This window comes from Artemia franciscana, chromosome 13 (genome assembly GCF_032884065.1).
Source record: "Artemia franciscana chromosome 13, ASM3288406v1, whole genome shotgun sequence".
Classification (NCBI taxonomy): domain Eukaryota; kingdom Metazoa; phylum Arthropoda; class Branchiopoda; order Anostraca; family Artemiidae; genus Artemia; species Artemia franciscana.
This window is the reverse complement of record NC_088875.1, coordinates 10124511-10151452: the sequence shown is the minus strand read 5'-3', so window position 1 is coordinate 10151452 and position 26942 is coordinate 10124511. Positions and strand designations below refer to the sequence as shown.

Sequence of the window (26942 nt, the reverse complement as noted above, 5' to 3'; positions counted from 1 at the left end):
ACAGAGATAAGTCACCTAGGGCGTTTTGGATGTTTCCAACCACCTCACTTTGGTAATATCTAATAGTGCTAATGCAGATGTTTTTTGGAAAACAACAAATTTTCAATGGTTTCTAAGAACACATAGTACTTCTGTCTTCTTGGAGATCGGTTAAACATCAATGGTTACTAGCTATCCGTTTGCTATATAGCAGAAAGTTTTCAGTAAAGTGCAAGCACCCTTTTAACATTATGAGCAGAACACAGTGACTTTACAGTCACATTCACCCCCCATCCCCAAAAGGCCATTGGTTGAATCGGACAGGGTTTATACCTTTGGCCCTAATAAACGGGTCAGCACTTCACTCCATTGGGGACTCAGAGCTTGAGCCCTTACACATGGGATCTTCCCTCACTCAACGAACTTCCCTCAACGTCTGCGCCATTTTGTGACTTAAACTCTACCTCCCCCACCCAAAAAAACAGACAGGCAAGACAAAATAAAGCACAATTAAACAATGATAGGGTAAAAAGTTGTGACGTCATTCTAAATTAAGGTTTCTAAATTTTACTTTTATTGTAGCCTTTTTTTTTAAATATCCCATCAATATTCTGATGGTTTCAAGATTGTTATTTTAAAAAATTTTAGTTTGAAGCTGAGATAGCTTAGCTGCTTACTCAAGCCCCAAACGAGTGCATATCGTTTAGTCTGTCCCAGATTTTTCTTGATCCAATGAATATTCAGTAACTTTGAACCTTTTGTTTCACGAGCGGAAGCCTTTAACACATTAGAATTAAGTTTTTGTTCCCAAAATTATCACTAAACAACATCTCTGAAATAAACGTTAAGCCTCTAATATAGCCTATTTTTTCTTTGGTTTCTAAAGTTTCTTTTTATCATTTCTCTGGTTCAAAAGCTCAGTACCTAGCCATGGTCAGCAAAATTCCAATGAAGTTTCGAGCTCTGACCAAATCCTGATCCAGGCACTTACAGAGGGAGGAGGGGTGTTATATAGTTTATACTCATCGCCATCGAAATCTTGGAATTTAAAGATTCCTGGATTATTCACTATATGCATCATGACAAAAATATGACTAAAAACTCATAAATATAAATTGCCGAATGATTGCTTACTTTTTCTCATACTTGATGCTCATTAAAGGGTTTCCTGATTCTTCTAAACTAGACGCGGTTCTCGCAAACGATGAAATACTTCCAGCATGTTTTTCGCTTAGGACTCCATTTGCTAGAAAAACAATAATTGAGGATTATGAAATACAATAACGTTTAGGGATATTATATTTTAAAATCAAACGTGATAAACAAAAGTGAATCCTTTCATCAACTTTGAACAAAGTCAAAACATTTTAAATCGAATTCTTTTCTAACTATTTGAAGTCTCAGGTATCCCTCATCCATGAAATTAGAAAAGTAACCAGTGGCGTTGAGCCCCCATACACAGTTGTGTCAGGTGATACAAAACTGGTACTGAAAAGCTCTTACTGCGATTTCAAAATAAGGTATTCAAATGGATAAATATTTTAGAAAAACAAAGGTTTAGACTTAAAACACAAGCTACAGCGAGCTATAGCAGAAGAATAATTTGATCAATAGTAAAGAGCGACCCGGCTCATTAGTAACGGAAACTTTAAAAAACAGAATTTTGATACTAACAGGTACATCAAAAGAATCTACTAAAATATACGTCAAAAGAATCGGCTTTTTATGGTGATTTTAAATATATAAGTCGCATCAAATTTAGTTATACCCATCAAAAGTTATGAGCCTGAGAAAATTTGCCTTACTTTGGAAAATAGGGGAAGACACCCCCCAAAAGTCATAGAATCTTAACGTAAATCTCACCATCGCATCCAGCGTATCAGAGAACCTTACTTTTTATGCTTCAAGCTCCTATCTACAAAAATGTGGAATTTCGTATTTTTTGCCATAAGCCCGATAACAGGTGCGTGTTTATTTGTTGCTGTTTTTTTCCAGGGGCGATCGTATCTACCCAGTGGTCTAAGAATATTGCAAGAGGGTTCTAGTGTTCTTTTTAAGTGACTAAAAAATTGGAGGGCACCTTGGCCTCCTTCCTCGCTCATTTTTTCCCAAAGTCACCTGATCAAAATTTCGAGATAGCCATTTGTTCAGCATAGTCAAAAACCTAATAACTATGCTTTAGGGACGACTTACTCCCCCACAGTCCGCGGGGGAGAGGCTGCAATTCACAAACTTTGACCAGGGTTTACATATAATAATGGTCATTGGGAAGTGTACAGACGTTTTCAGGGGGATTTTTTTGTTGAAGTGGGGGGGGGGGGTACGTGGGAGTTCCATGGAGGAATTTGGTATGGGAAGAGAATTTCCATGAATGGGTGCAGGATTTTCTAGCATTATTTAAAAAAACACAGAAAAAAAAAATATGAAAAGTTTTTTTTTTCAACTGAAAGTAAGGAGCAGCATTAAAACATAAAACGAACTGAAATTATTACGCATATGAAGGGGCTCATCTCCTCCTAAATACCTCGCTCTTTACGCTAAAGCATTTTTAGTAATTTCAACTATTTATTCTGTAATGTCCTTTGGGATTCAGGTATCATTCTTAAAGAATTGGGATAAAATTTAAGCTTTACTGTTAAGGGCGATAGATTGACGGGGGGGGGGCGAACCTCATATAAGTAATAAAAAAAACAAATATAGAAGTTCGTTACGTAAGTTAATTTGTAAGTTACGTAGTCATATTTATTGCTAATAAAATTGTTCTTAAAAAAATTAAAAGCTCTAGTTGCCTTTTTAAGTAACTAAAAAAATTGGAAGGAAGCTAAGCCTCCTCCCCCATCCCTTTTTTTCTCAAAATCGTCCGACACAAACTATTCGAAAGCCATTTAGCCAAAAAAAAAATTATATGCAAGTTTCGCTTTACTGTTTATGTGCGGAGAGTCAAAATAAAAACTCTGTTAATTCAGATACATTCAGAAATTAAATCATAAGTTTTTTCGACAGAAAGTAAGGAGCGACATTGAAACTTAAAAAGAACAGAAATTACTCCGTATATGAAAGGGGCTGTTCCTCAGCGCCCCGCTCTTTACGCTAAAGCTTTTCTATTGTTTTAAAAAGTAGAGTTGTGAGAAAGTGTCAAACGTTAGCGTAAAGAGTGGGGCGTTGAGGAGGGAACAACCCCTTTCATATGCGGAGTGATTTCTGCTCGTTTGAAGTTTTACTGTCGCTCCTTACTTACTGGTGAATTTTTTTTTATATTTAATCATCAGATAAACGCTTGCTTTCATAAAAGATACTTTATGTAGAAGAGATTGGATTTTTTTTGTGTGAAAATGTTCTTTTGATAGTTTTATCACAGAGGTAAAAAAAAAAATAGGCAGAACATTTTCAGAATGTGCGTTACCGTCATAATGTTACAGGGGATCAAGGAGGCACACTCGTGCCTCTATAAAGAGGCGAACCACGACAATGTTAAGCGATCTTCGGTTCCAGTGGTCGCAGAGGGATAGGGAGGGATGCATTTCGTAGCCCGAGCTCCAACTAAGAAACCTGCCAAATTTCATCCCCCTCCAACTTTTCCTTCATGGGGAAAATCTGGCCGAAAGTTTCGACCCGTCAACCCCAGCCCCCCTTTAACGTTGTCCGATCGGGCTGAAATTCACAAGTTAAGGTCCCCTAGGGCCCAGGAGTTTATCCGCGAAATTTCAGCTCGATGCGATTACTCCTTCCCTGTTTTCCAGAAACCACGCATAGCCACTTAAAGTTCATGTTCTTTTTTTTCCTCGACGCCTACAGGTCACAGCCGACATCGGATCTGGGTGTACGAAGACTCATTCGATGTGGAATTCTCCGAGTAAGTGCCCTTGAAAGTTTCGTAGGAAAATCTTAACTCCCCGAAAGTTTCGACCCCCCAACTCCATCCCACCCCTTTAACGTTGTCCGATCGGGCTGAAATTCACAAGTTAAGGTCCCCTATGGCCCAGGAGCTTATCCGCGAAATTTCAGATCGATCCGATAACTCCTTCCCTGTTTTCCAGAAGCCACGCATTAGCTACTTAATTAACCCATTTCTCCATAAGAGCCCATGTTAATTTGAAATTATTAAAAGTTAGTTAAAAGTTATATTTACACACATGCAAGTGGTTAGCACAGTTGTGTCAGGTGATACAAAACTGGTACTGAAAAGCTCTTACTGCGATTTCAAAATAAGGTATTCAAATGGATAAATATTTTAGAAAAACAAAGGTTTAGACTTAAAACACAAGCTACAGCGAGCTATAGCAGAAGAATAATTTGATCAATAGCTCATTATATATCAACTAGTATACATGATTCAATTTTTTTTTTAATGTTTTTACCACAAACAAATACCAAAATAAAGAAATGTGACATCATCTTCTAGAATTAGTTTTTCTTAAGGTACAAAAACTTGAAGTATCTAGATTAGAGTGATATTAGAACTCTACATTTTTTTTTCATGTTATTAAGAAAATGGATGTCTTTTTAATTAGACAGTTACACTTTAAAAACAGTATTTACTGTGATATTTTTTTGTGATTTAAAAAATGGACTTGGTATTTGAATCTTCCGACCCATTTCATTCAACTAAATCCTGAATTTTTAAAAATCCACGCATTTTAAATAGAAAATTCAATGAATTTCCACATTTCTCGTGTCGATTCAAGCAGCATACAGTCCGTTTTTCTCCAAACGAGCAACAGGATTTATATAATTGCGGCTAGGGACCAGCCCCTATTGGACCAACTTTCACACCGTTTATTGCCATTCTTGCTTCTTCTCTTAAAACCATTTTTGGCACTAAAAAAAAGTTCTAATCGGTTTATGCCAGCCCCTATTCCACGAAAGGTAAGATTACATCTTGCACCATGGAATTTACCGTACAGTTTTCACAAGTGGCATCGAGTTCAGCCTGGGTCCTGCATATCCACTTAGATGTTGGCCTTAGGGTAGTAAGTTAGGGAAGTACGTTAGTAGTGCTTAGTAAGTAGTAAGCTAGGGTACAATATTGTACTGCTTTGCAACTTCTCCTGTTTCAGTCTAAGGCAACTCAGCAAAGAGTGAATTTCCAGTGAGAAGAACTAAACAAGATTCATGTAGCTCCAGATTTTCAGTCAATGATTGAATGAGTCTACCAATAGAAACAAAGAAGAAAATGTTCTGATAAATTGTGAATATGTTGCAGTCATTGCATATCAGCAAAAACAGCAAGAGGCCGAAGGGGGGGGGGGGGAGTATTAAGACTTCCACTGGGTGATAAATTTAAAAGAAGAAGAAAATGCGCAACACAATTGCGCATGTTGCTCCTCTATCCCAATCTGTTCAAACCGTTTCTCTGAATGAGTTCACCAATTGAAACAATCTGTTCTAATCTTGTCTCTGAATGAGTCTACCAATAGAATCAAAGAAGAAAATGTTTTGATAGACTGTGAATATGTTGCAGTAATTGCACATCAGCAAGGGGCATTAAGACTCCCACTGGGTGATAAATTTAAAAGAAGAAGAAAAGAAGGAATCCTCGGTGTTTAAAAATTAAGAATCTAAAATCCAACTATTATTACTCCTACTACTGCCACTAGCAACTCACTGCCGCATCAAGCCACATGGGTCCAACACAATTGCTTATGTTGCTCCTCTATCCCAATCTGTTCAAGCCGTCTCTCAATTGCGCATTGTCCCAGAATCGGATAGGGAGAAGTCGTAATAAAGGGTTTAAATGACATTTGAATCTCGGGGGAATGTTTGAAGCGAAAAGATTTGGACAGATTGGTATAGAGGATCACCAGGTGCAGTTGTCTTAGACCCAGGTGGCTTGGTGCTGCAGTGAGTTGCTAATAGTAGTAGCAGTAAGAACAACAGTATTTAGATTCTTAGTTTTTTAACATCGGGGATTCCTTCTTTTCTTCTTCTTTTTATATTTATCACCCAGTGGAATCTTAATACTCCCCCCTCCTTCGGCCTCTTGCTGTTTTTGCTTATGTACAATGACTGCAACAAATTCATAATCTATCAAAACATTTTCTTCTATGTTTCTATTGGTAGACTCGTTCAGAGAGAAGATTTGAACAGATTGGGATAGAAGGGCAACATGCATAGTTGTGTGGACCCAGGTGGCTTGATGCTGCAGTGAGTTGCTAGTAGTAGTAGTAGCAGTAATAATAGTTGTATTTTAGATTCTTAATTTTCAAACACCGAGGAGTTCTTCTTTTCTTCTTCTTTCAAATTTATCACCCAGTGGGAGTCTTAATACTCCCCCCCTCCCTTCGGCCTCTTGCTGTTTTTGCTGCTGTGCAATTACTGTAACATATTCACAATCTATCAAAACATTTTCTTCTTTGTTTCTATTGGTAGACCCATTCAGAGACAAGATTTGAACGGATTGTTTCTATTGGTGGACTCGTTCAGAGAGACGGCTTGAACAGATTGGGATAGAGGAGCAACATAAGCAATTGTGTTGGACCCATGTGGCTTGATGCCGCAGTGAGTTGCTAGTGGCAGTAGTAGGAGTAATAATAGTTGGATTTTAGATTCTTAATTTTTAAACACCGAGGGTTCCTTCTTTTAAATTTATCACCCAGTGGGAGTCTTAATGCCCCTTGCTGATGTGCAATTACTGCAACATATTCACAGTCTATCAAAACATTTTCTTCTTTGTTTCTATTGGTAGACTCATTCAGAGACAAGATTAGAACAGATTGTTTCAATTGGTGAACTCATTCAGAGAAACGGTTTGAAGAGATTGGGATATAGGAGCAACATAAGCAATTGTGTTGGACCCATGTGGCTTGATGCGGCAGTGAGTTGCTAGTGGCAGTAGTACATGCGCGATTGTGTTGCGCATTTTCTTCTTCTTTTAAATTTATCACCCAGTGGAAGTCTTAATACTCCCCCCCCTTCGGCCTCTTGCTGTTTTTGCTGATATGCAATGACTGCAACATATTCACAATTTATCAAAACATTTTCTTCTTTGTTTCTATTGGTAGACTCATTCAGTCATTGACTGAAAATCTGGAGCTACATGAATCTTGTTTAGTTCTTCTCACTGGAGATTCACTCTTTGCTGAGTTGCCTTAGACTGAAACAGGAGAAGTTGCAAAGCAGTACAATATTGTACCCTAACTTACTATTTACTAAGCACTACTAAGGTACTTCCCTAACTTACTACCCTAAGGCCAACATCTAAGTGGATATGCAGGACCCAGGCTGAACTCGATGCCACTTGTGAAAACTGTACGGTAAATTCCATGGTGCAAGATGTAATCTTACCTTTCGTGGAATAGGGGCTGGCATAAACCGATTAGAACTTTTTTATAGTGCCAAAAATGGTTTTAAGAGAAGAAGCAAGAATGGCAATAAACGGTGTGAAAGTTGGTCCAATAGGGGCTGGTCCCTAGCCGCAATTATATAAATCCTGTTGCTCGTTTGGAGAAAAACGGGCTGTATGCTGCTTGAATCGACACGAGAAATGTGGAAATTCATTGAATTTTCTATTTAAAATGCGTGGATTTTTGAAAATTCAGGATTTAGTTGAATGAAATGGGTCGGAAGATTCAAATATCAAGTCCATTTTTTAAATCACAAAAAAAAATATCACAGTATTTATGTTCCGTTTTTAAAGGGTAACTGTCTAATTAAAAAGACATCCATTTTCTTAATAACATGAAAAAAATGTAGAGTTCTAATATCACTCTCATCTAGATACTTCAAGTTTTTGTACCTTAAGAAAAACTAATTCTAGAAGATGATGTCACATTTCTTTATTTTGGTATTTGTTTGTGGTAAAAACATAAAAAAAAAATTGAATCATGTATACTAGTTGATATATAATGAGCTATTGATCAAATTATTCTTCTGCTATAGCTCGCTGTAGCTTGTGTTTTAAGTCTAAACCTTTGTTTTTCTAAAATATTTATCCATTTGAATACCTTATTTTGAAATCGCAGTAAGAGCTTTTCAGTACCAGTTTTGTATCACCTGACACAACTGTGCTAACCACTTGCATGTGTGTAAATATAACTTTTAACTAACTTTTAATAATTTCAAATTAACATGGGCTCTTATGGAGAAATGGGTTAATTAAGTAGCTAATGCGTGGCTTCTGGAAAACAGGGAAGGAGTTATCGGATCGATCTGAAATTTCGCGGATAAGCTCCTGGGCCATAGGGGACCTTAACTTGTGAATTTCAGCCCGATCGGACAACGTTAAAGGGGTGGGATGGAGTTGGGGGGTCGAAACTTTCGGGGAGTTAAGATTTTCCTACGAAACTTTCAAGGGCACTTACTCGGAGAATTCCACATCGAATGAGTCTTCGTACACCCAGATCCGATGTTGGCTGTGACCTGTAGGCGTCGAGGAAAAAAAAGAACATGAACTTTAAGTGGCTATGCGTGGTTTCTGGAAAACAGGGAAGGAGTAATCGCATCGAGCTGAAATTTCGCGGATAAACTCCTGGGCCCTAGGGGACCTTAACTTGTGAATTTCAGCCCGATCGGACAACGTTAAAGGGGGGCTGGGGTTGACGGGTCGAAACTTTCGGCCAGATTTTCCCCATGAAGGAAAAGTTGGAGGGGGATGAAATTTGGCAGGTTTCTTAGTTGGAGCTCGGGCTACGAAATGCATCCCTCCCTATCCCTCTGCGACCACTGGAACCGAAGATCGCTTAACATTGTCGTGGTTCGCCTCTTTATAGAGGCACGAGTGTGCCTCCTTGATCCCCTGTAACATTATGACGGTAACGCACATTCCGAAAATGTTCTGCCTATTTTTTTTTTTACCTCTGTGATAAAACTATCAAAAGAACATTTTCACACAAAAAAAATCCAATCTCTTCTACATAAAGTATCTTTTATGAAAGCAAGCGTTTATCTGATGATTAAATATAAAAAAAAATTCACCAGTAAGTAAGGAGCGACAGTAAAACTTCAAACGAGCAGAAATCACTCCGCATATGAAAGGGGTTGTTCCCTCCTCAACGCCCCACTCTTTACGCTAACGTTTGACACTTTCTCACAACTCTACTTTTTAAAACAATAGAAAAGCTTTAGCGTAAAGAGCGGGGCGCTGAGGAACAGCCCCTTTCATATACGGAGTAATTTCTGTTCTTTTTAAGTTTCAATGTCGCTCCTTACTTTCTGTCGAAAAAACTTATGATTTAATTTCTGAATGTATCTGAATTAACAGAGTTTTTATTTTGACTCTCCGCACATAAACAGTAAAGCGAAACTTGCATATAATTTTTTTTGGCTAAATGGCTTTCGAATAGTTTGTGTCGGACGATTTTGAGAAAAAAAGGGATGGGGGAGGAGGCTTAGCTTCCTTCCAATTTTTTTAGTTACTTAAAAAGGCAACTAGAGCTTTTAATTTTTTTAAGAAAAATTTTATTAGCAATAAATATGACTACGTAACTTACAAATTAACTTACTTAACGAACTTCTATATTTGTTTTTTTTATTACTTATATGAGGTTCGCCCCCCCCCCGTCAATCTATCGCCCTTAACAGTAAAGCTTAAATTTTATCCCAATTCTTTAAGAATGATACCTGAATCCCAAAGGACATTACAGAATAAATAGTTGAAATTACTAAAAATGCTTTAGCGTAAAGAGCGAGGTATTTAGGAGGAGATGAGCCCCTTCATATGCGTAATAATTTCAGTTCGTTTTATGTTTTAATGCTGCTCCTTACTTTCAGTTGAAAAAAAAAACTTTTCATATTTTTTTTTTCTGTGTTTTTTTAAATAATGCTAGAAAATCCTGCACCCATTCATGGAAATTCTCTTCCCATACCAAATTCCTCCATGGAACTCCCACGTACCCCCCCCCCCACTTCAACAAAAAAATCCCCCTGAAAACGTCTGTACACTTCCCAATGACCATTATTATATGTAAACCCTGGTCAAAGTTTGTGAATTGCAGCCTCTCCCCCGCGGACTGTGGGGGAGTAAGTCGTCCCTAAAGCATAGTTATTAGGTTTTTGACTATGCTGAACAAATGGCTATCTCGAAATTTTGATCAGGTGACTTTGGGAAAAAATGAGCGAGGAAGGAGGCCAAGGTGCCCTCCAATTTTTTAGTCACTTAAAAAGAACACTAGAACCCTCTTGCAATATTCTTAGACCACTGGGTAGATACGATCGCCCCTGGAAAAAAACAACAACAAATAAACACGCACCTGTTATCGGGCTTATGGCAAAAAATACGAAATTCCACATTTTTGTAGATAGGAGCTTGAAGCATAAAAAGTAAGGTTCTCTGATACGCTGGATGCGATGGTGAGATTTACGTTAAGATTCTATGACTTTTGGGGGGTGTCTTCCCCTATTTTCCAAAATAAGGCAAATTTTCTCAGGCTCATAACTTTTGATGGGTATAACTAAATTTGATGGGACTTATATATTTAAAATCACCATAAAAAGCCGATTCTTTTGACGTATATTTTAGTAGATTCTTTTGATGTACCTGTTAGTATCAAAATTCTGTTTTTTAAAGTTTCCGTTACTAATGAGCCGGGTCGCTCTTTACTACAGTTCGTTACCACGAAAAGAACTCCTATCTCTTCTACATAAAATATTTTTTATGAAAGCAAGTATTTAACTGATGATACATACCAGATTTACAATTTGTCATAGGATAATCAACAAAAAAACCCATCGGATTTGAATTTTGAGTAACGTTTCTTTGGGGTGTAATTTTCATCACTGTCATTTCGCCTTGATTATGCTATATATTTTCATCTATGTGTTTTTGCCCAACTCAACTTTATTTGCAATTTTTTGTATTTATTGTATAATATGAAGTGCTTTGAAAATCAGCTGCAGCAATCACAGAAGAAGAAAAAGAGAACTATTTTCTTTATGTTTGTATTCAAAAAGTAGTGTCAGGTCACCAAATCTTTAAAGCTGCTTTAAAATTGAAATCAAAATTTTGGTGTTTCCAACGGTTCTAGCCTCACGCCAACAAAAGCGTTCGAGATAACAAGGTGGTATTTTATTGAAAGATTTAGCGTCTTAAATTCAAAAGAGAAAATTCAAGAGGTGCTAGCCAGCAGTGGTTAATACATAAAGATAAAAAAAGTCAGGATTAAAAGGTCTATTTATTCCTTTCATCCATTAAAAATATTTAATCAGATTCTCCATTGACAGAAAAATCTTACAGAATTCGTTCTCTTTTATTTTCCCATTATTCTTCTATGAATGAAACTTCCTTGGAAGAATCCCACGGGTTTGTTTAGAGTCATATGGCATTAGGAGCTTGGGCTTTTCATACAGTATCTTAGCCCTGATTATACACAGAAAGAAGCATTTGGCTTTTTTTTAGCTGGAACTTAGTAAACAACAAACCAGAGGCGATCAGACAGTGGAATCCCTCAAATATGAACAAAATATGGTAAAAAAGTAACTTTTCAAATAAGAAATTTGGTATATCATCTCTTATTTAAAGATACATCTGTTATGTCAAGTCACATGTGAAGATGCAGTTTATGTTGAAAATTATATATTTTATTTAATACTAGCTGTTGGGGTGGCGCTTCGCGCCACCCCAACACCTAGTTGGTGGGGGCGCTTCGCGCCCCCCCCAAGCCCCCCCGCGCGCGTAAGTCGTTACGCGCCATAATAGTTACGCGCCATTGTAGTTGTGTCCCTATGTCCCACCTGTGAATATAGATATATATATATATATATGGTTTTAACTACGTAAAACTTGCGAATATACAACATTCTTTGCTGTCCCATTGTCTTTGCATATAAATAGATTGTCAGGTTATCCCCCTGTTTCCCCCGGTGTCCCCGTTGTAGTTGTGTCCCTGTGTCCCGGTCGTCATTTATATTCCCTGTGTCCCGGGTCCCGGTCATCATTTGTATCCCGGTGTCCCGGTCTGTATATACATTCGTTTTTTAGTTTTGTTTTTCTCCTTTATTTTTTTCCTTTTTTTTTCTTTTTTAGCTTATTTAGATTTTTAGATTTTTTAGTTTTTTTTATTAGTTTTTAGTTTTTATTTCTTTTTAGTTTTTTTGTCCCGGTCGTCATTTATATCCCCCTGTTTCCCCCGGTGTCCCCGTTGTAGTTGTGTCCCTGTGTCCCGGTCGTTATTTATATTCCCTGTGTCCCGGTCGTCATTTGTATCCCGGTGTACCGGTCTGTATATACATTCGTTTTTTAGTTTTGTTTTTCTCCTTTATTTTTTTCCTTTTTTTTTCTTTTTTAGTTTATTTAGATTTTTAGATTTTTTAGTTTTTTTATTAGTTTTTAGTTTTTTTTTCTTTTTAGTTTTTTTGTAGTTTTTACCTTCTTTTTAGTTTTGTTAATTTTTTTTTTTACTTGTGTCCTGGTCGTCATTTATACTCCCTGTGTCCCGGTGCTTTGTTGATTGCTAATCGAACATTCCTTTTGTCCTGGTCGCTTTCTCTTTGAGTGTCGTCATTTATTTTTTTCTTTTTTAGTTCTTTTAGTTTTTACCTTTTTTAGTTTTTTTTTAGTTTTTAGTTTTTTTAGTTTTTTACCTTTTTTTAGTTTTTTTAGTTTTTTAGCTTTTTTATTTTTTTTATTAGTTTTTAGTTTTTTTGTAGTTTTTGCCTTTTTTTTTAGTTTTTTGTCCTGGTCGCTTTCTCTTTGAGTGTCGTCATTTATTAGTTTTTTCCTTTTTTTTTTAGTTTTTTATTGGTTTTTACCTTTATTTTAGCTTATTTTTCAGTTTTTTCCTTTTTTTTAGTTTTTTTTTATTTTTTATTTTTTTTAGTTTTTTACCTTTTTTTAGTTTTTTTAGTTTTTTTAGTTTTTTAGCTTTTTTACTTTTTTTATTAGTTTTTAGTTTTTTTTTGTAGTTTTTGCCTTTTTTTAGTTTTTTCAGTTTTTTTTTTAGTTTTTTATTGGTTTTTACCTTTATAGTTTTTTTAGTTTTTTAGCTTTTTTATTTTTTTTATTAGTTTTTAGTTTTTTTTGTAGTTTTTGCCTTTTTTTAGTTTTTTCAGTTTTGACGTCACATAATCCAGTTTTTTCAGGTGACGTCACCTGACACATCCATCCACACATCCATCCATCCATCCATCCACAGACAACTTATTTTTATATATATAGATTATATTTTATTGCTTACAAAGGCAATGAATATAGCAACATTCTATCAAATGAGCCCTTAAACGACTCTCTGGGATATTTCAGTATTTCAAAAAAAAGGAGACATGTCACTGCTTACCATGCAAAAAGTAACTTTCCTTGATGCTCAAGATGGGGGACCGTAATTCCAAGGGTGTAACTCAAGACTGTAATATAAGGTGGGAAGTGTAATGTTCGGCTATGGAGATCCCAATACTGAAGTTTTTATTTTAATCCAACAAAATTTTTCTGGGGTTTCAGGCTATTTTTCGAGATTCCTATAAATTCATAAAATTTTACCATTAAGATACATTGCAATAATATTTATCATTCCTGAATCAATTTTAATCGGCTATTCTCCCTCATCTGACAATTCTTTAAAACATTTTTAAATTTTGGTTACTATGGGCTAGAGTTTGTTCACTACTAGGTTGCAGTAAGCACTGCAGCCATAAGATTCCGGTACATGTCTCGACCATGTAAATATCATCCATAGGCTACCAGTGATGTCCCACAAATAATATATGGGTCTCACAAAAGCTTACATAAATGTTTAGTTAAAAGGGAATCACCGTTGTACCTGCAATGCAAAGTCCTTGTTTGTCAATAACTAATACTCCTTTGACTCCAGGCGAGTTCGCCCTAAAAGTAGAAAAAGTAAATAGAGAAGTGGATATGCTAAGCCAAAAGAGAAATTAACTGAAATACAAAAAAAAACCAAGAGTGAAAGCAAAAAAATCTGCATCATTTTGCATTTTTTTTTTTTTAGGGACAGCCAAAATGTGTGTTTGCATTTTTATTTTTTTTTTTATTTTTTTAGGACAGCAGGAATTAGGCTAGAGCAAAAAAAAGACAAACAAAATTGAATGCTGAAACACAAAAAAATTATCTGATAGACTGCAACGACAAATGTACTAGTATTGTGCAGCTAACGATAGAATTTATTTTTATTTAAAACCAAGAGAGCCTGAACGCGTAAAATTTTAGTTACTTACGCAAGGAGAGTGGAACTCAAAATAAAAGCACAATTTTGTGAAAGATGTAGCCCGGTTTCAAATAAATTCAATTGTAAGCTTTTAAACTTTGAAATCCAGATGTTTTAGCAAAGGCTAATTGTATTATGTTGAAACTTACAGGACTTGATGAAAGGAATGTTCTACTGACCAAAAGGCAGTATGTAAATAGTACTGTTGCTAGTAGTACTACCGCTATTCCGCAAGTGGTCACAGTTGTAATTGTAAGTAGTCATAGTAGCATGTAGTGGAAGATGCAATTGCAATTAGTCAGAGTCACATGAAGTCAGAGTTTCAGTTAGTCGCAAATACGCACTGCCACTGCGTCAAGTACCCACAGTCGTTAGTAGCTGCAGAAAAAGTAGTTGATGCAGTCAAGGTCTTAATTAGTCACAGAAAGTTTCGCAATCGCAATTCCATGAAGTGGCAGTTCCAAGTAGTCTCATTCACAATTAGTTGAAGTGAAATCTATGGGTAGTCAAGATCGCAATTAGTAGCGGTCGTACTCAGTAGCAGCCACAAGTATTTGCAGTCGCAAAGTATTAATAGGTTGTCACACTCGTAAGCAGTGGCAGCTGTGTTAAAGAATAGCCACAGTAGCAGTAGCATGAATAGTTACAGTAGAAGTTGTAGTAGCACTGAAAGTTTCAATTTAATACCCTCAGTACACCCTTATGACAAACTGCATGTGTATAGTGAGTTTTTAATAAGTTAAACATCCACTCCAACATCTCCTGAAAGTTTCAGCTTAATACCCTTGACCAGTACAGAAATATTGCAGACACAAGCTTAAAAGCCCTGTTTAGAACAACATCCCTGTCAACATGCCATGAAAGTTTCAACTTAGTAGCTTTAGCTGTTACTTAGATTTCACAAATACACTCCTTTAACAGACCTGGATGCACATAGCATCTTTTGATTTAGTTCAAAGTTCTCAATATTATGCTCTGAAAGTTCCAACATATAACCCCAGGTTTTCATGGGATATTGCAACAATGCTCTTTAGACAACCTGGAAATATATAAAACCTTTTGATTTAACTTGACATCCTACTCCACTTTCACTGAAAGTTAAAACTAAATTCTCTCTTTTGCTCTTGATACATTGTATCTATGATATTTTTACTAACTGTATGCACAAAACTTTTCAATAGCAGTAGTAGCAGCCCTAAAAATTTCAAATTATCATCCTCAGTCACACCTGAAATACTGCTGATCTGCCATTTCCAAAAACCACCATACACACAGTGCCTTTTCGTTTAGTTTTACATCCCCCTCAGCTTTCCCTGAAAGTTTCAACTTAGTACCCTGTTCAGCACCTCAGAGTCCTGAGGCATTGCATTTATGTCATTTTGACAACCTGGATTCGCTTAAACTCTTTTGATTTAGTTCAATAGTTATAGTAGTAACCTGGAAAATTTCAACTTAATATCCTCAACAATTTCTGGTATATTTCTTATACATCCTTCTTTCAACTTGTATGCATACAGTGTGTTTTGATTTATTTTTATGTCCACATAATTTTCCCTGGTAGTTTCGACTTAATATCCTATTCCAGTCCTGATATATTCCACCCACGCCATTTCGACAACCTGGATGCACTTAAACTATTTTCATTTAGTTCAATAGTAGCAGTAGAAGTAACAAAAGTAGTAGTATTATAAGTAGCCTTGAAAGTTTTAGCTTAATACCCTTTGTGCATTTAAACTATTTTCATTTAGTTCAATAGTAGCAGTAGAAGTAACAATAGTAGTAGTATCATAAGTAGTCTTGAAAGTTCTAGCTTGATACCCTTTGTTGTTACTAGCATATTGCTGATATAACCATTTAGCAGTCAAAATGTGCATAGCATGCCTAGATTCAGTTCAACATCCTCCCTAGCATGTCTTGAAATTTTCAACTTAACGTTGTAAGCTATTCAGGAGATATTGCTGATACTCCCTTTTGACAAGCTATATGCACATAGTGGGTGCATGCAGTACCCTGTTTAACTTAATACCCTGTTCAGCACCTCAGAGTCCTGAGACACTGCCTCTATGCCATTTTGACAACCTGGATACACTTAAACTCTTTTGATTTAGTTCAATAGTTATAGTAGTAACCTGGAAAGTTTCAACTTAATACCCTCAACAATTTCTGGTGTATTTCTCATACACCCTTCTTACAACTTGTATGCATGCAGTGTGTTTAGATTTGTTTTTATGTCCAGATAATTTTTCCAGGCAGTTTCGACTTAATAATCCTATTCTGGTCCTGACATATTCCGCCCATGCCATTTTGACAAGCTAGATCCACTCAAACTATTTTCATTTAGTTCACTAGTAGTGTAGATGTAACAATAGTAGTAGTAACACAAGTAGCCCTGGGAGTTGTAGCTTAATACCCTTTGTTGTTCCTAGGATATTGATGAAATAACCATTTGGCAGTCAAAATGTGCATAGCATACCTTGATTCCATTTAACATCCTCCCTAACATGTCTTGAAAGTTTCAACTTAATGATGTAAGCTATTTGGGAGATATTGCTGATTCTCCCTTATGTCAACATACATTCAGATAGTGTGTCTTGATTTAATCCATTAATAGTGGTTTGAGTATTAGCAGCATTAGTAGCAGTAGAAGTACTATTGATAGCAGTATGCACATAGCGCCTTTTTGCTGGTTCACCATCCAACACAACATGCCTTAAAAGTGTCAACTTAATACATTAAGCCATTCTTGAGATATTATGATAAGCCCTGTTGAAAGCATGTATACATATAGTATGTTTTGATCTAGTTAGACATCCTCTTAACATTCCCTGAAAACTCACTTCAATACACTTATCCTTAATAATAGTGCTAAGAGTAGTAGCAGTATCAGTAGAAGTAGCAGCAGTAGTTTGAACATGGCATCATTTGGCAATTCAACATCTACCTAAAAATTCAACTTAACACCAATAGCCTCAGTAGTAGTAGTAGCCATTGCAGTGTTAGCAGTATCCACTAAGTGCCTTTTGATTAGTTTACCATCCCCTTTAACATAATTTAAGTTTCAACTCAATACCCTAGGTTGTTCTTGGGCTATTGCTGATACCCCCTTCAACAACTTGCTTGCAATATTTTTGATTAAGTTCCACGTTCTCCTCAACATTTCTTGAAAACTTTTTCTTAATACCCTTAGCCTTAGTAACAATAGTAGTTGTAAGAGTAACAGTAGTAGTACTAGTAATATGAACATGGTACCTTTTCGTTAATTCAATATCCCCCACAAAATGCCCTGCAAGTTTCAACTTCAAACTCTAAGCCTTTTGGTTAGTTTAATATCTCCCTCAAGATGCCCCAGAAGTTTGAAATTAATACGCTAAGCTACTTCTGGGATACAACTGATATGGTCTTTTGACAAATTGCATACACATAATTGTACTTTGATTCAGTTTAACATCACCCTTAACATTTCTTGAAGATGACAGCTTAAGGCACTTTGCATTGGTAAAAGTAGTACTAGCAGCAGCATTAATATTAAAAATGGTAGAAGTAGTAGTAAAAACAATAGTAAGTATACAATACCTCTACATTAATTCAGCATCCTCTTTTACATACCCTGAAAGTTTCAACATAATATTATAAGCCTTTTAGTTAGTTTAGCATACCTCTCATCATACCCTGAAACTTTTACCTTAATACTCTTAGCCTCTACAGTAATATTAGTAGTCGCATCATATATACTGCATTGTAGTTAGTCCCTCCTCTCTCAACATGCCTTGAGAGTTTCAAATTTATACTCTAAGCCGTTCCTGGGATGTTGCTGGAATTCTCAATTGCATAAGTGTAGTGTGTCTTGATTTTGTTACCCCTTGAAATGTTTAGCTGAATACCAACAGCCTTAATATGAACTATGATATGGAGAAATGAACTCCAAGAAGGAGTAGTTAGTTCAATACCCTCTTCAGCATGCCCTGGAAGTCTCAAGTTAATGCTTCTAGCTGTTCCTCAGAGATTGCTGATATAGCTATTTGACTACCTGCATATTCATAGTACATTTGATTTAATTCAACATCCCCCTCAAAATTTCACCTTAACTTCCTTTAATAGCAGTAGTAACATTAGCAGTAGGAGTAGTATTAGCAGTAATCTTATTACTAGTAGCATGTAGATATTGCATTTTGGTTAGTTCAACACACCCATCAACACTCCCTAAGAGTATCACCTTAATACCCTTAATCTATAACTAGATGTAGAAGTTGTAACAATAGCAGTAGTAGCAATATACATATAATGCCTTTTGGTTAGTTCAATATCCCCTTCAATATACCCTAAATAGTTTTGACTTAATACCCTAAGCTGTTCCTATGATATTGCTTATATACTCGTTTGACAACCTAAATGCCCATAGTGTGTTTTGATTTAGTTCAAGATCCACTCAATGTTCCTTGAAATTTGCACCTTAACAGTCTTAGTCTTAGTAGTAGAGGCAGAAGTATTAGCCAAGTAGTATACACTTAGTGCATTTTTATTACTTCAACATCCCTCTCAACATACCCTGCAAGATTGAACTTAATAATTTAACCTATTCCAGAGCTAAAAAATTGTTTTGACAACCTGTAAGCCTGCAGTCTGTTTTGATTTAGTTCAATGCTCCAATTAGCATTCTCTGAAAGTCTTGTTTCAATACTTTTAGCCTTTTTGGAGACCTGGGATACAACACACTCCCTTCTCAATAGCATAACAAATCCTGTATAAACAACAGACAAATTGCAAAAATACAACCCTTGTCCCATGGGCTGTGGGCACCATGTAATCCTCAAGGGCAGAGTTATTGGACCTTTCAACTATGCTGAACAAAATGGCTGTCTCAAAATTTTGATCAGATATCCATGACAGAGGGCAAAAAAGGGGTAGGTAAGTCATCAGCAGTATTTTCACTGATGACACTCATTGTATAAGTGATTGAAATATCCAGTATATTTTTTTTCACTTTTTTTCAATGTCTAATAAAAGGATCTATCCCTATTCAAACTGTTATCTTTAACAAAAGAGGGCATGGGAAAGAGACTGGTTACTCTCCAATCACTTTTGACTCTTAAAAAAGAAACAAGAACTTTCAATTTCCAATACAAAAAGCCCCCCCCCTCCGAGGCTTCTACAACTCCTTCCATATAAAGTGGCTTGGCGTAAAGAAAAAAATAATAATACACAAAGCCCATTTTGCTCTCTATTCAAGTAGTATTATTATTCTGCCTATGATACATGAGGTCAAGGTAAAGGGATGTCAAAAATCTTTCAGAGCAATAAACATTAAGATGGTTCACATCCAAAAATAATAATAGTGTCCCATCCATCTTTAATGCCTGGATACTGCCCTAGTCTAGATGCAAAAACTTTGTTGACTTTTTCTTTCTTTCTTTTTTAATTAGCATTATGAACCAGCTATCAAAAAATAAATTCAAAATATTATCAAACAGTTCGTGGTAACGAACTGTAGTAAGGAGCGATCCGGCTCAGTAGTAACCAAAACTCTAAAAAATTGAATTTTGATATCAATAGCTACATCAAAAGAATCGCACTTTAATGCTGATTTTAAATATATAAGTTTCATCAAGTTTAGTCTTACCCATCAAAAGTTACGAGCCTGAGAAAATTTGCCTTATTTAGGAAAATAGGGGGAAACACCCCCTAAAAGTCATAGGATCTGAACGAAAATGACACCATCAGATTCAGCGTATTAGAGAACCCTACTGTAGAAGTTTCAAGCTCCTATCTACAAGAATGTGGAATTTTGTATTTTTTGCCAGAAGACAAATCACGGGTGCGTGTTTATTTGCTTGTTTGTTTTTTTTTGTCTTTTCTTTTCTTTTCCCCAGGGGTCATCGTATCGACCAAGTGGTCCTAGAATGTCGCAAGGGGCTCATTCTAACGGAAATGAAAAGTTCTAGTGTCCTTTTTAAGTGACCAAAAAAATTGGAGGGCATCTAGGCCCCCTCCCACACTCATTTTTTCCAAAAGTCAACGGATCAAAATTTTGAGATAACCATTTTGTTCAGCATAGTCAAAAACCATAATAACTATGTCTTTGGGGATGACTTACTCCCCCACAGTCCCTGGGGGAGGGGCTGCAAGTTACAAACTTCGACCAGTGTTTACATATAATAATGGTTATTGGGAAGTGTACAGACGTTTTCAGGGGGATTTTTTTGGTTTTGGGGGTAGGGTTGAGGGGAGGGGGCTACGTGGGAGGATCTTTCCTTGGAGAAATATGTCATGGGGGAAGAAAAATTCAATGAAAAGGGCACAGGGCGCAGGACGAATCTGGTCACGTTAGAAAAAAACGTCAAACTCAGAGCTTAATATACAATGCTGGGTGTTCGGAGCCTCTCTATTATGGAGTATAATTTGAAAATAACACAACTATAAGAGCGATAAAACATATATACCACAACCATAACTTAACTAACGAAAGAACTGCTAAGAGATAACACAACTATAAAGCGAAAACAGGTGAAAACTAACGGGAAAATAAACGAACTAAGAGGTGGAAGGGGCCCAGAGAAAAAATATAATCCTTTTCCAATTTTGAGCCTAACTTCCGCAAAGGAGTAATAATGTCAGAAGCCCCGAAATACCGAATTATTTTCTTTTTCCAATAAGACCGGGGTAAATGAAACAGAAACTTACAATAGCGGAAATATAATATACACAATTCAGCCAGATCTTGTCTTTTTTTCAGGATAGGTGAAATACCAGATAGGAAAAGTATTGAATGGTCGCAAAAACTAGTGTATAGCAATGCAAGCGCTTTTCGATAATAATGACCACGATTAGCTACTATTTTACCATAACCCGCTTTAAGTTTTCTTTAATAGGCCATACAATATTGATCATAAAAGCTAGTAGATTCCAATAAATATGAATGCTTGACCGCCGCAAATCAGACACAATGGATGGAGAAGTTAGAACGCAGATTTCAAATGGGCATAGACTTTGCATTAAAGACTAGGTACTCGCACTTATCAATATTCAATGACAGACCAACAGTTTTGAAATGTTTTGAAATAGATGATACGGAATTTTTTAGAGGCTAGATCTAGAAGTATATCATCCGCATATGCAATAAAAGAGACATTTACCAAATTACAAAAAAGAAAGGGCATAATTGTGTATAACACACTGCGGATACAAATACTGAAAAGATACGGTGAAAGAACACCACCTTGACGCACTTCCAAGCGGGTTGGAATATTCCCATAACAATTAGAGTGAAACTTAACCGAATATGGGAATTACTATACCAAAACTGAAGAACCTGAACGACAAAACGTTGACTCCTGAACTGACAAGGGAAAACATAACTTGAGAATGAGAAATACTGTCAAAAGCTTTAGACAGGTTCAGGGCACAAAAATGGACCCAGCGATTTTACTGTGTATTAGCTTTCTACTTTTTTCAAATGTTACCGCTAAATATCTGTAAAATTAGCACACGCCAATTTCCTTGAATTTTCTTTCGAATCCGATTTGCACTGAATCTCTATTCCACTTCCAGTTGCATGCCGACTTTGTATCAAACAGTTCGTGGTAACGAACTGTAGTAAGGAGCGACCCGGCTCAATAGCAAACAAAACTCTAAAAAACGGAATTTTGATGCTAAAAGATACATCAAAAGAATCGGCTTTTAATGCTGATTTTAAATATATAAGTTTCATCAAATTTAGTCTTTGTCATCAAAAGTTACGAGCCTGAGAAAATTTGCCTTATTTCGTTTAATAGGGGGAAACACCCCCTAAAAGTCACATAATCTTAACGAAAATCACACCATCGCATTCAGCGTATCAGAGAACCCTGTAGCGAAAATTTCAAGCTCCTATCTACAAAAATGTGGAATTTCATATTTTTGGCCAGAAGACAGATCACGGGTGCGTGTTTATTTGTTTGTCTTTTTTTTTTTCTTTTCTTTTTTTCAGGGGTCATCGTATCGACCAAGTGGTCCTAGAATGTCGATAGATGTCCCATTCTAACGGAATTGAAAGTCAACGAATCAAAATTTTGAGATAGCCATTTTGTTCCGCATAGTCGACAACCATAATAACTATGTCTTTGGGGATGACTTACTCCCCCACAGTCCCTGGGGGAGGGGCTGCAAGTTACAAACTTTGATCAGTGTTTGCATACAGTAATAGTTATTGGGAAGTATATAAACATTTTCAGTTTTTTTTGTTTTGGCGGGGGGTGAGGGAAGAGGGCTATATGGGAGGATCTTTCCTTGGAGGAATATGTCATGGGGGAAGAGAAATTCAATGAAAAGGGCGCAGGATTTTCTAGCATTACTATAAAAAAACAATAAAAAAAAACATGAAATTTTTTTTTCATTTGAAAGTACGGAGTAGCATTAAAACTTAAAACGAACAAAGATTATTACGCATATGAGGTGTTTTTCTCCACCTAAATACCTCCCTCTTTATGCTAAATTACTTTTAGTAATTTCAACTATTTATTCTACGGCCTTTCTGATTGAGGGGTAATTCTTAAAGAATTGGGACAAAAGTTAAGAGTTATCAAACAGTTCGTGGTAACGAACTGTAGTAAGGAGCGACCCTGCTCAATAGTAATCAAAACTCTAAAAATGGAATTTTGATACCAATAGCTACATCAAAAGACTTGCATTTTAATGCTGATTTTAAACATATAAGTTTCATCAAGCTTAGTCTTAACCATCAAAAGTTACGAGCCTGAGAAAATTTGCGTTATTTTAGAAAATAGGGGGAACACCCACTAAAAGTCGTAGGATCTTAACGAAAATGACACCATCAGATTCAGCGTATCAGAGAACCCTACTGTAGAAGTTTCAAGCTCCTATCTACAAAAAATGTGGAATTTTGTATTTTTTGCCAGAAGGCAGATCACGGATGCGTGTTTGTTTGTTTGTTTGTTTGTTTTTTTTTGTTTTTTTTTTTCTTTTTCCCAGGGGTGATCGTATCGACCCAGTTGTCCTAAAAAGTTGCGAGAGGGCTCATTCTAACGGAAACGAAAAGTTCTAGTGCCCCTTTTAAGTGACCAAAAAATTGGAGGGCACCTAGGCCCCCTCCGACGCTAATTATTTTCCCAAAGTCAACGGATCAAAATTCCGAGATAGCCATTTTATTCAGCGTAGTCGAAAAACCTTATAACTGTGTCTTTGGGGACGACTTACTCCCCTACAGTCCCCGTGGGAAGGGCTACAAGTTACAAACTTTGACCAGTGCTTACATATAGTAATGGTTATTGGGAAGTGTGCAGGCGTTTCAGTAGGATTTTTTGGTTGGGGGAGGGGTTGAGAATAGGGGGATAGGCTGGGGGAGCTTTTCATCGAGGAATTTGTCATGGTGGAAGAAAATTTCCATGAAGGGAGCGCAGGATTTACTAGCATTATTAAAAAAAAAAAACAATGAAAAAAGAAATATGAAAAAGTCTTTCAGCTGGAAGTAAAGAGCAGCATTAAAACTTAAAACGAACAGAAATTATTACCCATATAAGGGGCTCACCTCCTCCTAATACCCCGCTCTTTACGCTAAAGTATTTTTTGTAATTTCAACTATTTATTTTACGGCTTTGGTGATCCAGGGGTCATTCTTAATGAATTGAGAAACAATTTAAGCTTTAGTGTAAAGAGCGAGGTAATGACGAGGGGACGAACCCCCTCATTTATGTAATAAAAACATGAGAATACAAAACTTCTTTACGTAAGCTAATTTATAAGTTACGTATATCTTTTACTAAAAAAAAGATTCGTAAAAAGTTAAAAGTTCTAGTTGCCTTTATCTTAATTAACCAAAAAATCGGAGGGCAACTAGGCTTCCTCCCCCGCTCTTTTTTCTCAAAATCATTCGATCAAAACTATGAGAAAGCCATTTAGCAAAAAAAATAATAAATATGCAAATTTCGTTTTAATTATTCCTCTGCGGAGAGCCAAAATCAAAACATGCATTGATTGAAAAACGTTCAGAAATTAAATTAAAAAAAACAGGTTTTTTTAACTGAAAGTAAGGAGAAAAATTAAAACTTAAAACGAACAGAAATTACTTCGTATATGAAAGGGGCTGCTTCCTCACCAACGCCCCGCTCTTTACGCTATTTTTTTTTACTATTTTAAAAAGAAGAGTTGAGAGAAAGAGTCAAACTTTAGCGTCAAGAGCGGGGCGTTGGTGAGGAAGCAGCCCCTTTCATATACGAAGTAATTTCTGTTCGTTTTATGTTTTAATTTTGCTCCTTACTTTCAGTTAAAAAAACTTGTTTTTTTATTTAATAAACCAAAAAAACGATCAAAATTGCTTACATAGACAGGGGTTAAATCCATGCATTAGGAGGGTGAGAGGAATTGCCTACAACCCAACTTTCACTGAGACAACTATTACACAAAGAAAGAACAAATTAACAAGTTGAGTAGTCAATCAAATGGCATTACTCTTTCAGATATTATCAGATAGTGTCTAATTTAAAAAATCAATTTTCTACCAAGATTATCCTAAATAAACATGGTAGTCCCATTTATCAAAGGCAAGTACCTTGCTCAGAGTTATCTGAAACTGCATTAAGAAACACTATAGCTCTCTAATTCAAAAGTTCTCATTTATTACATTCAAACCAGATGGGGTGATATTTTATGACAAAAGAATCCAAAACCTTTTATCAATTTATGACAAGGTCATATATAAGTTTGAAACTGCTTAAAAAGATTATTGAAGATATTTAAATGACTTTTTTTTACCATAGCAATACTTAGGTCTGAACTTATTTGTTTTCATTGCCTTACTTTGCAGATAAGCCTTCTATTTAATTGGGTCACGGTCAGTCAGTTGAATTGAATCAAAGTTAATAATCTAAATGTAGCCTATTATTAAAAGAATAGAACATGTCAAACTAGACCTAAGTGGTTATTTTGGACACTTGAAATCTAAATACTCAGCACAAATATTACAATATAGAATAAAGAAGCACCTGACTCAAACTACATTCTCATAAAAAAAACCCTAAAATTCGTCCTAATCTTACTCAAATTACTGGGATTGTTTGTTCAAAACTTAAAAGTAAAAGAAAAGTATGTTCCTACTCTCCATAAGGATTAAAAAAAATAGTTGAAAAAAGGAGCAACATTAACACTTGAAACAAATAGAAATCATCCTGTACATAAGGGATTTCCCCTTCCTCATCTCTTCCTCTTTACACAAAAGTCTTAAAGTTCTTAAAAATACTTCTCACAAAAATTCAATGAACCTTTTGTTTCAGAAGCTATTCTTAAGGAATTGGAACAAAAATCAACTTTTAGCAAAAAGAGGAAGGGATGAGGGAGAGGCAGCCCCCTATTATACAAAATAATTTCTGTTTGTTTTAATTTTTATTTTGATCCTTACTTTCAGCTGAAAAACTTATTTTTTTATTTAATTTCGGAACGTTTTTACAAGTCATACAAGAAAATCCCTCTCCCATGTGTAAAATTTCCTTCCAATCAAAAATTCTTCCCTTGGAAAATTCCCCCCTCCCCCACAAAACAGCTCTATATTTTCCCAACACTAAAGTATGTATAAGCAATGGGCAAATTGCATAAGTTAGTCCTTTCCCAGGGTTGTGTGAGATCATGGTATTCCCAGTGGCATAGTTATTACACCTTTCAACTATGCTGAATCAATTCTTATCTCAAAACTCTGATCAGCTGTATTTAGAAAAAAAAGGGTCATAGGAGGATTAGTTGCCCTAAACCTCTTTGAACACTTAAAAGGGCATGAAAACGTTTGATTATATTCAAATAAACCTCTCTAATCCTTATGGTACTATTGGTTTGATAAAATCATCCCTAAAGAAAAAAACAAACAAGCAACCGTGATCTTTCTTCTGGCAAAAATTTAAGTTTCCACATTTTGTATACAAGAGCTTGACACCTCTACAGTTGGATGCTCTTATATACTGACCCTGATAGTCTTGTTTCATTAAGATCACTGAATTTTATATATTTAGAATCCACATAAAAAGACAATTCTTTTGGTTTATCTGTTTTTATCAAAATCCTATTTTGTATACTTTTGCTTACTATTGGGCCAAGTTACTTCTTTTTACAATTTTATACTATAAGCTGTTTATCACACTTATAAAATTCTGAAAACTGCTGTCAAACATTCAAAATACTGATTAATATCATTCCTTAAGGTGTACCAGTAAACTTACCCCCCCCCTCCTCCCTGCCTTGTTAATAGTCAAATATATACCTTGAATTACATATTTTCAACAGAATTTCTATATGATGAACTTGCTGTTGTATTGCTTTTTCCATTAAATCAATTTAAAGAACAGAGTCATGTATTGAAAATTACAGCTCAGTGTATAGATTTGACCACTTGAGGGGGCTGGGGGAATTGAATATGCCTTTAAGAATGATATTAGTAAGTGGGTCATTTTAAAAAAATTTGAAATTGTGTTTAAAATTTTATATTGTTTCTTTCTAGAATTGGGAATACAGCAATGATATCAATGATGCTATAGGGTAAAGGCACCAATGATTTGATAGTGTAATTTTAGAATCATTGTCAAAATTTTCCTTCAAAACAGGATAACTCTGCTTAGTCATGATTTGGGACACCATCTCTTGAAGCCGTTGTTATATTTTGACAATGCAAAACGCGGACACTATATTCAATACATCCAAATAAGGAAAGAATAATCAATTCAATCAGTTTCCCATTCTTGACACAACATGAGCTCCCAAAACTTTTTTTTAGCTATGTATTGTCCCAACTGTCAATACTTGATTTTTTTTTCTCCAAAAAGTTGGGATCAGCACCAATGCATGAAGATACATCTGATCTTTTCTAAAATGTAACCACATTGGCTTTTTCTTGATAAA

The 26942-nt window shown here is 35.8% G+C and overlaps 1 protein-coding gene and 1 long non-coding RNA gene across 2 annotated transcripts in view; one reads left to right on the top strand and one right to left on the bottom strand.

Moving 5' to 3' along the window:
• Positions 1-26942, top strand: part of LOC136034495 (uncharacterized) — a 71593-nt gene that overhangs the window by 17496 nt on the left and 27155 nt on the right. The window lies entirely within an intron of this gene.
• LOC136034493 (ragulator complex protein LAMTOR5 homolog) overlaps positions 1-26942 on the bottom strand; it is a 34120-nt gene that overhangs the window by 3152 nt on the left and 4026 nt on the right. The window contains exons 2-3 of the mRNA XM_065715709.1: positions 13668-13729; positions 1114-1225 (exon numbers count right to left, since the gene is read on the bottom strand). Of these exons, the coding sequence (XP_065571781.1) occupies positions 1114-1225; positions 13668-13729 (174 nt within the window). The remainder of the gene's footprint in view (positions 1-1113; positions 1226-13667; positions 13730-26942) is intronic.